This window comes from Saccostrea echinata, unplaced genomic scaffold, assembly GCF_033153115.1.
Source record: "Saccostrea echinata isolate AGI-Se365-2 ecotype Australia unplaced genomic scaffold, CSIRO_AGI_Sech_v1 ptg000012l, whole genome shotgun sequence".
In the NCBI taxonomy this organism is placed as follows: domain Eukaryota; kingdom Metazoa; phylum Mollusca; class Bivalvia; order Ostreida; family Ostreidae; genus Saccostrea; species Saccostrea echinata.
Window position 1 is genome coordinate 18,351,923 of NW_026889761.1, and position 15,335 is coordinate 18,367,257.

At 33.1% G+C, this 15,335-nt stretch overlaps 1 protein-coding gene across 1 annotated transcript; it reads right to left on the minus strand.

Annotated features, from left to right (window-relative positions):
- Positions 1–16: 16 nt before the first annotated feature.
- On the minus strand, positions 17–3,106 carry LOC133186061 (achaete-scute complex protein T3-like). Its single transcript, XM_061321340.1, has 2 exons — positions 2,536–3,106; positions 17–569 (listed from the first exon to the last, which is right to left on the minus strand). The coding sequence occupies exons 1-2, from the start codon at positions 3,091–3,093 to the stop codon at positions 483–485; spliced, it is 645 nt and encodes a 214-aa protein (XP_061177324.1). The 5' UTR covers positions 3,094–3,106; the 3' UTR covers positions 17–482.
- Between the last annotated feature and the right edge of the window lie 12,229 nt (positions 3,107–15,335).

Consider the following 15,335-nt stretch of genomic DNA (forward strand, 5'->3'; position numbering starts at 1 on the left):
AATTGGTATACGTCCTTGCTTTAACATCAAAGAGTTGTGTTTCAAAAGTAACAATAATGCAGATCTACAGATGTCACATTATCTAACTAAACAGTTCTTGTTCCAATAAGGTGTTGACGAAATAATAACAATAAAAAATCATAATCCCGATATCCTCCAATTGATGACCTTGCTCTGAAAACTTAGTCAAATCAGCTCCTCAATTTGGTGCACAAGAAAAAAGACGCTGTATTTCGGTCATCAGTTGAATTGAAGGTTCAATCCTATCGGACGCATACTGTAAAGCATGCCACATTCTTTGAATCTAATCACTTACAGTTGAAGACATAATGAACAAAATAAAAAAAAATCCTTTAAAAACAGGGGGTTTTCCTTTATGTATATGATTTTCTGAAAAACCAAACTGTTTCCGTTTTCACATGTCTTGAATCGATGAGCTTGGAGTGCAGTAGTAGGGAACGGGAGATAACTCACTGACGTATTTACAAATCTGGCAGAACGCTGATTTCCTTCATTCCCAGAGATCCATATTCTGGAAAATAAGGGTCATCTTCACGTGCATTAGTGGTCTGAAAATAAAAATAATGCCAACCATCAGCGTTTCTTCATACAAAGAAATCAGAAAGACGTTAAGGAGAAAAATAGAGTATGTAAAAGAAAAACATCGAACAGATCTACAGTGCAAGGAATATGCATTCCGAGCGGTGTACACGAAAAAAGTTTGACCTGGGTTGAAACGGGGCTCATTTTTCAATGTTGTTTATTCAACGTTGAAAATCGAGACCAAAAACCGTGAAATTTATAATTTGTCATTTTTCAACAGCTTGGAAATTTTTCTGAAAACCTTTTGACCTCAACGCGTTGAAAATTTGCCCAGTTGAATATTGACCCGGACTACATAGTTTTGTCCTGTGTTCGAATAATAGAGAATAATAAAAATCTGCATGATTTGAATCAACCGGCAAACCCATAACATCCCGAATATAACATAAATAAAACAAACAAACTAACAAAAATATCAGACGTCCTTAATCAGGAGGTATAATCATAAATAGCTATGTTTTCTGTTGTAAAATACATGTAGACTAGTACTTGTGTCCTCTCCCGAGAATCTGTTTAATTTAAATTTGTATATGACAATTAATTGTCAATATACATATTTAAATTGATGAGATTTCAAATACGGAAGAGGACACTAGTACGTTGGCAATATTACGCAACTATTCGATATTCAGTATGTTCACGTAAATATTTTCTATATGTTGAGCACGTGCATTAGGCAAATTTCTTTATTAATTTCCATGGTAACTTCCATGCATGTTATGTGTGCAGTACCAATTTTCGGACATTTGTGTAAAACTGATATTTTTTCTTCTGATTACGCGGTCGGTATTCATACGGTAATCTCTTAATGAAGTATTTCATTTCATAAAAAGGAAACTAATAACAAGAAATGACATTAATCTTTCCTAAACCTCTCAACCAGAGCAAATACGATACATGCCGTAAATAAAAATCATCATTGGACACAATTTACTATTTTCAGGTTGCAAATTTTAATTTTAGCTTTTCCAGGGCTGATATGGTAAGAAAACTGTTGAAACTCACTACAAAATAAGAAAACTGTTGAAACTCACTGCAAAAATTAGACATTATACATGTAGCTTAAACATAGTTATTTTTCCTTTACTAAATATTAAATAATATTAAAATATATAATTTATGCTGAAGTATACCTGATATCCTATGTTGTTATGTTGAAGTATACCTGATATTCTATGTAGTTAAGCTGAAGTATACCTGATATCCTATGTTGTTATGCTGAAGTATACCTGATATCCTATGCTGTACTCTGAAGTATACCTGATATCCTTTGTTGTTATGTTGAAGTATACCTGATATCCTATGTTGTTATACTGAAGTATACCTAATATCCTATGTTGCTATGCTGAAGTATACCTAATATCCTATGTTGTTATGCTGAAGTATACCTGATATCCTATATTGTTATGCTGAAGTATACCTGATATCCTACGTTGTTATTCGGAAGTATACCTGATATCCTATGTTGTTATGCTGAAGTATACCTAATATCCTATGTTGTTATGCTGAAGTATACCTGATATCCTATGTTGTTATGCTGAAGTATACCTGATATCCTATGTTGTTATGCTGAAGTATACCTAATATCCTATGTTGTTATGCTGAAGTATACCTGATATCCTATGTTGTTATGCTGAAGTATACCTGATATCCTATGTTGTTATGCTGAAGTATACCTAATATCCTATGTTGTTATGCTGAAGTATACCTGATATCCTATGTTGTTATGCTGAAGTATACCTGATATCCTATGTTGTTATGTTGAAGTATACCTGATATCCTATGTTGTTATGCTGAAGTATACCTGATATCCTATGTTGTTATGCTGAAGTATACCTGATATCCTATGTGGTTATGCTGAAGTATACCTGATATCCTATGTTTTTATGCTGAAGTATACCTGATATCCTATGTGGTTATGCTGAAGTATACCTGATATCCTACGTTGTTATGCTCCTCATTACAGAAGTCGAACATAATTTCTCCAGATTCAGGCAGATTACTTGACTTCGCGGAGAAAGACAAAGAATCGGCTTCTTCACTTTGATTTATTCTTTCCCGTCGAGGATTACCTCGACATTGTTTGTCACAAACTTTTTGGTCATGTTCCATTATCATCCTTTGTAATTTGTTGATATAATCGATGGCTACTCTTAAGGTCCGGACTTTGGACAGACGTTTTTGTTTGACTTCTCCTGTCACCCTTTTTCGTAATCTCTGAAAGGCTTCATTGACGGCTTCCACACGTCTGCGTTCTCTGGCGTTACGTCGCGCTACAAGATGTGGCGGTTTTTCTCTATGCGGCACGTGCCGATACGACGATTTCCCGCCTGATTTTTTCCCGCGGTTTCTATACTTCACAGTCATCCCTTTGCAGACTGAGTTTGGGATGGTGTGAAAAGCAGCATGGTTATGACCACCTGCTTGCACCACTTCTGAAGCAGGTGAAAACAGACAGGACGAAACTTTTCTCTCAGAAAACACGTCCATGGTTGTTTGGTCTGTCTTTGCATGTCGAAGAGATACCAAGGTAGCTGCGAGGCGGACTTTCCGGAAATTAGTAAGGGAATTGTAATGATATAATTTTCTCTTCAACAGTTTCTTCTCGATCTGTATATGTTAATAATTGATGAGATTGTCCTTAAAGGCTGTGATCAGTGGACGAGCCTCGATCTGTCATTCTCCTTGCTATCCCAGCATCCCCCTTGATAACGTCAATGTGATAATTAGGTGCTTCACAGAAGCTTCTCAAATACTGAAAGACCCTTAAATCGGTTGTAATTGTTTTATAATTAAAAGGATAAACCCCTAAAAAATAACACTCTCCTTTGAAAATTGCAAAAACGTAATGTATCTCATGATGGTTTCATTTTATATTGTTGGGAGAGAAGTCAAATCAATATGTGACATCTCATATTTTATGAAATTTACATATTCAGACATTGTATATATACTATTTTCATTCTTATCACTTGCGTATCATGTTTTTTTTTTCAAGAAAGCCCGTTACCAAGACAGAAATTTTATGTAACTTGGATAACTTGGATGAATAGTTTTTTTGGATTATTTATTTTCAATTCCCCTTTTGGACACCTTGAACCCTACTTAAAAGCTAGAGGAATGTACCCCTCCTCCACCTAATTTGTAATTGACATCCCTCTGTGTTGTGGACCATACTCAAATATTTCAATGAAAAACGGTTCTGAGTATGGATATAAGTCCGTTGAGCTGTATCCTTCAATTACACAGTAAAATTTTGATGAAGAGAAGAAATGTTACTGATAAAGATCATCTGAAGATGCGACCCACAATTATCTCTAATTAATAAACTCGACAAGAAGTCATTAGTGACAGGCAGACCTTGTTAACATTGTCAAGACAGAGCATTCCTAAAGATCAGCATTTCCCCGGAAATTATTCTATCAATATTTAATGACTTCGGCGATGTTGAAGACTTTGTTTAGCAAAAGACGATCGTGCACCTGCTAGTGATGTATGTAATCATTATGTAAATTACTCCCAAATCTTTGAACTTTATTTAAAATTGTTTTAGCTTTATTGAATATTGGTGCTTTGAATGTTTTCGGTAAGATAAAGCATCAAGCAAAAGAGTATTTTTGAAAAGTGCCATTTTCCTAAAATAAACATTTAATACGTGACACTAATATTTTAGATAAACTTTTTTTCATTTGAAATGACATTCATCAATCTTGTGAAAAGTTCAGATTGGTGGAAAACGTCTAAAATATTAAAAAGAAGTATAGAAAATTCAGGAGAAGAGGATTTAAAATTTTGTAAATTCAAAAAGACAAATAGTGTGCTGTTTGCTCTGTCCCATTCGGTGGCGCGCGCAACGAGCGAATAGAGTGTGCCTGTTCGTATCAAATAAACGAGTTTGTTTATGGAAGCTAAACACGGGTGTGTTTATTTTCATATTTTTCTACATTTTTTAATTTGTTTAATATAATACACTTTCTAACTCTGATCCCCTCATTTCCGAGTCAATACGCTGTGAACATCTTTGAAATGTAATTTGATAAAGTGGTAAACTATACAACTTGTAATGGAAAATACGAACAATCTCTTTGACCATAGATAACTGAATTATAAATGTACACTTTCAATATTTACTGACATTAATACTCAAGTATTGTGAATTAGAGAAGATCCATAGTCCATTAGATTCACGTAAGCGTTATCTCACATGTGCTGGGGGACGCATTCCCCTGTCCTAGGAACCTCTCCCAGCGAAACCATGGCGTGCCAGTTGTCGCGTGCTTGTACGTGTCCTAGTCGTGCTAACGGCACGCGCTGATGGAAACATAATGGCTATCAAATATTCCTACAACGTCCTCTTCTGCGTTTAAACACGTTAATTCGTTTATGTGCATGACTGATGATAGATTCCTAAATATTTATTATAACTGAGCAATGTTATTTCGACAGTTTGGAGTGGGGGAAGGTGGTATATCGGCGGGGTATCCCCTCCCGATCAACACGTAATGCTCCATTTCAAATAGAATACTCCTCTAATGGCACAAATATTGAATTTTTATTAATCTGTTATAAAATTGTTTTGAAATAATATTTCAATGATATTCAATTACAGCATGACTGTATTTGTATTCGATTTTTTTTTTAATGAATTATATTGCCATTCTCTAAAGATAGAATATGTTCACGACTTTTTATGTAAAAAGGAATTTGTTGCTAATATTTTATGGTTAATTCAAAACTGAAACCACTGAAGTTTTGTATTTTTGGTAAGCTTAAATGGGAAAGACAAAATATTTTCCCATTCAAAATCATGTAAGTTAAATTAAAAATACTGTTCCAGCTAGCTTTACCTAGAGGCTTGAAGGCATTGTTTTTCAAAATTTCGTAAAGATTTCAAGATTTCTTAGCATTTAATAAGGAACACAGTTTTGTGTAATATATGGCATGTGAAACTGTTGACAGAGAAGCAGTATTTTTACTTTTCATCCATTCTCTAATAGTAGCTATAAGTCCGTTGTACCCAAGAAAGTTTGCTTTGATTGCCTATTTCAAATTGAAAATATTTACATCCATGAAAGAACCCTCTTCTCTCAATATATCATTTACAAAAACTATATTTTTTTCAAACCATTTCTTATATATAAAAAAAAATTTTATTACCAATTAGGATATTTTTTTTAATTAAAAAACAGTGGTTCCATAGAGGCACCTGCTTCTGGCAATTTTTCAGAAAAATATAGCCAGGCCTCTAAAACATTTTTCTAAAACATAAATTTAATGTCTTTTATTTTTTTCATAATAAATTCTTTTCCACATAAGACTATTTTATTTATATATAACTCTAAAGCTAAATGTGAATTTTTACTTTGTAGTATAATAGTACTAGTTTTCATCCATGAAAGTTTCAGTGACATAATAAACTCTGTAATACTAAGCATCTTGAAACCGCCATCTTTGTAATCCTTAATACAAACACCTTTTTTCCGTCTAAAGATATTGCTTCCCATTACAAATGAATAAATGGTGTTTTCTAAATCTTTTAGCTGTGAATCAGAGGGATATGGAAGGGAGGCAAAAATATGGTTTAATTTTGGCAATAAGAGTTTACAGCACTGTTAAAAGTCCTAGTGGTGTGATATTCCTGCGTTTCCAATGTCTTATTATTTTCTTTATATTTTCTAACTTTGAACTAAGATTCCTTTTGAATATATTTTGCAAATCTGTATCAAGTTCAATGCCCAGTAACTCTAAGCTTTTCTTTCAAAAAAATTGATTTGTACATAAAACAATCACTACTTTTTTTGTTTTCTATTCATATCACTTGTGTTTTATTATAGTTTATATGTAAGCCTGACATTTTTGCAAAATCTCTAAGGGTATCTAAACTTGATTGTAAAGATTTTCCAGTGCCGTCCAATATAAGAGAAATGTCATCAGCAGGCATAGAAATTTTTTCCCCATCAATGAAATGAATACCTTTGATGTTCTTATTGCAGCCCGGAGGACCGGGTTGCTCTATACACATAAGTTTTAAGTGTTGGTATATGGGGATTGAGGTGGGAGAAGTTATTCAGAATTAAAGGTTTTCTAAACATTAAAAAGATTGTTAATCAGAATGTTCTTTCCCTTTATAAATTACGAGATACACAATATATTTACTTCCATAAAGTGAATCTGTAAAAATATATATGTTTTTCACATTTAATATATAAAGTTGCTTATCATTTACTATCGAAAAAACGACAGGTCCCTTTTTTTAGAACATCGAATTTTACTTATCGCATAAAAACGTACATTACACAGTTCTTGTTTTACATTCTTAAGGTGAAAGACATTTTTGAAAATAGGTGATGCATGTGTCTGGTTTCAAATTATATTTTATGCAGCCAACATTTACTTGAGGAATTGATAAAGTTTAAAAGGGTATCGTTTTTGTTCGATTTTCATCCGACTATAAGTTTTCAAAATATTCTCGACTATCGTCTCCATCATTTAGACGCATGCCTTTTTCACACATATCGAAGCGGTTTGATGATCAAGACTCATTTCCATTGTTTACTTTATTTATTTCCCGGGCGACAATTGATGGTTACATCAATGTTTTCTTGTTATTTCAAAAAAGGATTTCAGCACATATCAAGAACAATTATGATGATAGTGGGTCCCCCTGGCGACATCCACGATGCAAAGAGATGTTAATTTCCGATAAAGTCCCTCCCTGGTGTACCACTGTAATATTTGAATAAGATAAACTAACCCATTTCCTTATAGACTTTCCAAAATTAAAAAAACAACTTAGTGATTTCTGAATAAATGACCAAGATACAGAATCAAATGCTTTTTCAAAACCAACAAGGAAAAGAAGACCTGGAATGGAATTTTTTTCTTCTTCAGTATATTGCATAGTGTCATAAATAAGTCTAATATTTTAGCTATATTTCTATCCTTTATAAATCCAGTTTGGTCTGGATGAATTATTTTGTCTAAATACATTTTAATTCTATTTGCAATTGAACCAGATTCAATTTATATACTGTGTTTAAAAGAGAGATGGGTCTCCAATCTTTTAAAAGTGTTTTGGTTTGTCACCTTTGTGACGTTTGGGAATGGACTTTACGGGGTTTTTTGTGTTTTTTTTTCTTGTCGAGAAATTTCTGAATTAGAACTTTTTGTGGACTGTGTTGGACCCCCCTTGAAAAAATTCCTGGATCCGCGCCTGTCGTAAGTTTACTGGGTGGAGATTAATTCAAAATTTAAAACAGGAATACAACCCGCAACTGATTCTGAAAGAACTGAAAATCTTCAATCATAATTAATTTACAGGTAGAGAATGCATAGAACAGATTTAACAATTCACAATTTATAGGCACTTGTCATCTTATACATATGTATATTTTGAAACAGGATGGGTAACACTTTAGATGGAAAGTGAGTGGCCGATTTATTTGTGGTTGTGTTAGAAAGAGCACATGGGGAAATGAGGCGTTATTTTTTTGTTATTTCGACAGGATATTTCCTTACTGAGAGAATGCATCTACAGTATGTGTGAAATAAGGAGATAACGAACAGTATTCAAGCTCAAAGTCCATTTAGACAATACAAACTGGGAGCAGATAGAGCAAACACGAACCTCCAAAAACATCAGAGGTGGGATCAGGTGCCACGGAGCAGTGAGCATCCCCTGCCGACCGGTCACACCCGCCGTGTGCTCCTTGTCATGATCGGGAAAAACGGAAAAACCCGTAGACAATTCAGTGTGTAAATAATGGCCTAATAATTAGTATGAAAAATGTCAGTCGGCATTTGACTTAATAGCAGGTTATATTTGCTGACAATGTCATTGAATCGACCGTAAAACTTGCTAAATGATGACTTCAAACTAGAATGTTGATATCCTTGTTTCATCAACTTGTTTGTCAATAGCTTGTCTCGTTTTAGAAATTGTTCATACGTAGAGCATTGCGTATCGAATCAACTGGGAGACAAAACCCCCATATGCAGGTGATAAGGGTATATTGCTAAATAAGTAAGGGAAGTTAACGGTTGAAAAATTGAAGTCATCACGTTTATCATAAAGCTTTGTTGTAAGATTACCATTAAAGTCTTTTCAAGTAAAATATCCAAATATGAAACAGATGTGTCAGACTCTATGGTATATTTTATTTCAAGGTCACTGGGATAATTTTATCGAGTCGACATATAATTATTATTATCAATTCATTTTTAAAATATCAATTTTAATCAAATTAATAATTTATAATTTTACAATTTCTTTTTTTTTTTTCTTTCTCTTTTTTTACAGCACTCCTCAGCGTAGGAGTGTATAATGTATAAAAACAATGCGATACGATCGTGAGTTTCAGAAAAAAAAATTACATCACTTGAAGAATTTAAAAAAAAAAAATTGTTACTGAATTTTGTTATGAATTTGCTACATGTGCGAATGACAAAACAATTTTTTTCGATACTTTACATTTTTGGTGATGTCCATCATCGCCTGCAGAAATCATTGGCATCATGACGTGACATAGATCTGATCAGCACGTGGAACGTTTGCGACAAATGTGATGCTTTGCTTAACCCTTTCGACGCCGAATATAGTTACGTTTATAACGTCATGAATGCCGTACTATGACGTCAACTGAGACGTAAAATAATTTGCTTCAGAAAAAAGCGTCAAATTGATAATGAAACAAGCACCTGTTTAAGCAAGGTAATAGGATGTTCATAGTTTTCAAGGAAAATGCGCATAATATAGTCATATTCATTCCAATAATTTTTAATCCCCATAAAGTAAATTTAGCAGATATTATATATATCCTGTAGCTAGAATTCACAAGGAAATTCTTTACATACATGTATACCAAAAGCGACGTTTAGTCTTTTTCAAATAGTATTTTTACTAAATGTTATAAATGTATGACTGCCGTCACGAGAAAAGGGGCCCTTAAATAGCCTGGCCCTTTCTGAGTGCAAATATATATAACTTTTAAAAATATCTGATTTTTTCAGTATTTCATACGCATTTTAGAAAGGCACTTTAAAACAACGTTGACGTTAGTCACAGAAAACGTACTGATGTCGCGTTCAGCAATTCAAGTTCACTTTCTAAACATTCTTAAAATTATTTAATAATCCTAATCGTTTTGACACATAAAAACTTGAGAAAATATTTGATATCTTTTTCTAAGCTGCTAGTATGTAATTATTCCTAAGAAAAGACGCCTTAGTTCACACTTTAAGAGGCAGACCCATTAATTAAGGAGGAGGGGGATCTAGACATTTAGGATCTGGGAACGGTTTATATTCAGTCGAAAAATATAACAATTTCACACAAAATATTCTTTTTATATTTAATAATCTAACCCAATTAAAAATGGATATAAAGCAGGCGCACTTGAAACATTAAACCCCCCCCCCCAAAAAAAAAAAAAATCGCAGATACCCCATAGAGAAAAAAAGAAATCCAACCCAAACAAGGGGTCTGCGCGTAAAGTGGGCCATCCCCTCGCAAAAAAGCAAATCGATCTCGATATTAAAAAAATTTTTACTTTCGGTTAAAAGCACGCATTCACTCTACCATCCACCCACCCACATCCACAAGCGCCTTACTTTTTCCCCCTCCAACTTTGTTTAAAAGAGAAGATAATAACACTCCAAGTATTTTCTGTATCACCGATGAATTCTAACGGGAAATTGATTCAGATGCATGATGTGTAAAATACGGTAGTTGTTTGTTTGTTTGTTTTTTTGGTTAAGTTTATTCCGTTCATAAAAAGTAATTATAAAAGTCTGTTTTTCTACTTCCAAGCGGATTTTTTTAATATAATTTTTTTTAAAAATACGTTGATAGAATATTTTTAAATAAGTTTTTATTATTCAGGGCCGTAGGAAGCATTTTCATTGGGGGGGGGGGGGGGGGGAGCATACATTTTCAGTTGGGATACCATAATATCGGCACAATTATTGGGGGTTCCTACGACCATGTTGTTCATACAAATCAATTTCTTCCAAGGTATGGAATACAAACATAAAAAAGAGGCACATAATGATTCAAAAGATTGTGAAAGTTTATTTCATATACATGAAAATTGAAACTATTTGTCAATTTTTTAGTTTTTCCCAAGTAAATCAGGTTATATCAAAAGCTGTCTTCTGTTTTTTTTTTTTAACCTGTGCTCTCGATCATCGACGCTTATCACTTGGACACAGCAATCGTACATCATATCTTAAAAGGGCCGAAACTGTAATCTCAAATGAAACACTAAGGAAATTGGTTTCTTTAAAATAGATTTCTAAGACCGCACGACATTAACTGGCAAGATTGGAAATATACAGCTTACATGTACCTCATTTCCATCTGTTACACTTAAAATATTTGATGATCGAGACGACACTGATATGGGCTGTCCAAACTCAAAAACTTTCTGCTTATTTCTAAGATCTAACCCCCCCCCCCTTCTCAAGAAACAAATGTTCGTCCTCTTATTATTTCTTTTAAACAAAAAACATTGGACAGAAAACTCTGATTTATATATTATTATATAATATAATTATTACATAATATATATTAATATATTATATTAATTATTTCGAAATTGGCATTATTTATCTTCTATATCTATCACTAACACTGTGCGTACAAGAGTAGCTGAGGTGAATTTAAAATGAATTTCGAACTAGAATTTTAATCCAGACGCCCGCGCTGAATTATTATAATTACCCGCTCAAATGTTTTGACTCTAATAGATGAAAATGACGTAATCTGCATACATGTATTTCCAAACCTTGACAGTAAATGTTCCGCGGTCTTAATGTCGGAATGAATTGGAAATTCGCGATCATATTGCCATATACTTACTATCACCTGCTGGACATAGAAATATAGCCGTCAGTCACGTGTCATGTTTAAGCTTACTAAAGTTCGAAATTTCAATCCTAGGAAAAATAGAATTCCTTGTAGCATTGCGCTTGATCTGAAATAATGACCTTTCTGGATTCCTGGAATTAAAAAAAATCTCGCGAGAGATTTTATTGTCTGGTTTCCAACTCAGATTTACGGAAAGTTCTAAAATTATTATTTTTTTTTAAGTAGAGTTTGATCAAAGAGATGGTTGTTCTGCTCTTGGAGCTTTTCTATATTATGCATATTTAACATAGCTGGACTTTTCTGAGCAAAGTGAAATACAGCTGCATTACAATTTTGACGAAATCTGAAACTGAAACTGAAGATTTTGAAAGACTGGAATATATTTTTACGCAGTCATCTTCCTCCGTTACATCAGCTAATCTGACATCTTAAGGCTTTTCATACTTCGGTGCAATGAAATGTACATATATAATTATGTCTCAAGCAAGAATTGAAAATAATACGTCAAACACGTTTTTAATTTTTTTGTATAAGGCGATGCAGGTAAGCAATATCCATTTTATGTTCGAAACTCTCCTGCTCTACTCGACTCTCTTCATAGGCTAAGTGGAATCTCGAAATTACAGAACATGACGGGTATTTTTGCCTGTTACCACAGGACAGGATTAAAAACGTTTTTTTTCCTTTAAAGGCAGAAAGGTGTGTGTATATCCTTTTTCCTCAAAGTCATGTATAATTCAACGGAACTTTCAGAAAATGTCGAGATATCCGGGGTGTCGAGATATCAGAGTTGAAACTTGATGTTCAAGATTTCAATGCTAAACATAGCTTAATTATTACATACACGAATTCAATAGTCAATTTTAAAAAATGATTCCTTACATTTTTCACGGTCATCAAAGTTTTGAACGAATCTCAATTCTTCTTTTGTTTATTCGTTTGTTTGTTTGTTTGTTTGTTTTTTTTTTTTTGTGGTGGTGGAGGGTGTTTTTGTTTGTTTTTTCTTCTTTTTTTTTAATTTGTTTTTTTTTTTTGTTTTGTTTTTGTTTTTTTTTTTTTGTTTTTGCTCAAAACATCAACGTTGCTTTTATTTTTATTTTTCCCATAATATACAGTTTCCATACTAGTGTTTGGTTTATGATTTTGAACTTTTTCATATCATTTGAATGACATCCATAACCACTTGTTATATGTAATAGTACATTTTTTCTTCTATCACTGATTTATTCTCAATCAGTGTTGCCATGTAAACATTTATCAGAAGTTTAATAATAATTTCTTTACAGCCTACTCTACTATTTAATCTACTGTTTGTTCTGTTTCATACATATTTTTAAAGTAAAAAGTCACTGTCGATTTAATTCTCATTTTCTTCAACTCTAAGTATAATGCTCTTGGAAAAAGTCCACATCTGTTTAGCTGTATTCAATTCCTAAACAAGTTGCAAGTTCATTTCAAACTGGCTTTTACCAGAACAATTTCATATTATTTTCAGGGACTAATATTTTTTAATGCATTTAATCCATTATTTCAGTTTTTTATTTAAACAAAATTTAGATTTTTTGTACCCACTCCTCCGTTTTATTGTGTGTTTATTTAGTATAGCTGTGTGCCCCCTCCCCTCCTCTTTGTTGTTGTTTAATGTTTAAACGTAGGTTCAAGCATCCCTTGTTACCGGTATTTATATTCAAACAACGATGATGTCTCTTTTTCAGTTTGAATTATTAGCGGTTGCCTTTTCATTCGGAATTTTTTTTTTGCTTGTCAATTATCTCTGCATGGTTAACCCCCCTCCCCCCAACCAACACCCATTTGGAAATCGACGCTATACACCCTGAGCTTGTCTAATCGAGTATATCAATATGAATAACTAGGGATTAAAATTAAAATGGTTAAAACATTTTATAAGGTGTTATTCAGATTAAAAAACCACTTATATAAAAAAAAATGCTTATATATGTGCACAGAGCTATCTCTCTCTCTCTCTCTCTCTCTGAAAAAAAAAATATGTGCATGTAAATGTATATATTTCCGGGGAAAATCAGTGTAAAACTTTCCGGCAACAATGAACCATAAGGATGCTAACGGAAAGTGCGCCATACTTTATTTACAATTCTAGCGTACTCCTAAACTGACGTCATAATTTAACTTCAACGTAAGAAATATGACGTCATGTTTAGACCAGTACCTATGTACAAATAATGACCTATATTTTTGTCAAAATATAGATATTATTGTATTAAATTACACGTAAGGTATATGGTTAATAAAAGAAAATGTAAAACATTTATTGAAAAACGACATTTTTGTCGGTTTGGCGTTGACACAGTAAACGACATTTATGTCGCTTTGGCGTCGAAAGGGTTAAGGAATAACTGTCTAATTTGTTGGTTTCATGATGTGATCAATCGATTGGCTTGCGTGATATTTTGCATAAACACCGAAGGCGTTTATGCATAAAATTATCACGCAAGCTAATCGATTGATCGTCGTCATGAAACCAAAAAATCTGACAGTTATTCCTTATATTTACATGCTCTTGATTCTGCAAATTCACGTGCTACAAGCCCCGCTTCTGTCTCTATTTGTCCCGCCCCGCACGTGATTTTTTTTTTTTCACCACGCCTATCGATCCGATGAACCAGTAGATTTATGTAGAAATAAAGTATTTTTACTATTTGAAATTTTATCTCGGACAAAGACATTGGAAATGTAAATATATCGATATATTAACTTGTAATCAGCGTTTCTAACTACATATACGTACTGTTGATGCGCTCAAGAGAGCCTTCCTGTAAGAAAGCATTTTTTTTAATGAGACGCAATGTTAATATAACATCATTGATTCAATTCAATTCTTCATTCTCTCAAAACCAGACCACTGGTACATGTTCATGTACAAGAGGTACATATAATATACATATATACAAACAAAAATAACAGTCAAGATTCAAAAATAGGCAAGTATATAAAGAAAAAAACAAAAGAATGAAGTAAATCGGTTAAATACATGGAGGATTCAAGAAGGACAGACAGTTTTGAATTTAAAAAAAAAATGACAATGATTTTTGTATTTCTACATTATATTTGTGTTCATAAGTTCATTGAACTTGAAAATGCTAAGATTTTTACAATATCTATTTTGGAGAAATATTTTTCTGTCTTTCGAAAAGTTCTTGCATTCCATAACATAATGAAATTCATCACCAATACTTTTACAGTCACAAAAAAAAACTACCTTTGTGGTTGTGGGGTACACGTTTTCTTGGGGTCCAAAGTCATTTTTTTTTTTAATTTTCTTCACTGTATACTTTTAACAACTCTGCAAATTTCATGGGGGATCCGGACCCCCCTCCGACCCCCCCCCCCTAGATCTACGCATGTATATATATACATTATTCCAGGATTCACATACATGTGGCTAGGGTCTAAAAATGAAATATAAATCGCCAATTTATCACGATTCCATCACAAAATACCTTATGGATGACGATTTTTTTTCCAGACCAAAAAGATAAGTTTAATAATCTATGAGACCACATGGTACTTGTAGGCGGATAAATCGTCTCATGAACGTCCAACAAAAAGTTTCAAGATTTTGTTTTCCCTTTGACCTTCCATACAAATAAACTTGATGATAACTATGTTATGTAAATTTTGTAACTACTAGGTTCCCATACTTCCCTCTGATGAAATAATTAATGAGTTGTACATTTTTGCCTTTTGTTTACATTTAATAATAATACAATTTCCGAGGAAACCAAAGTGTATTGAAGATTTTGATAAGAGAACCCTCACCCATGAACAGCAAAATCAAAATCAACGTATGAACTGTTTAACAACTATTTACTCCTGAACACCTTAC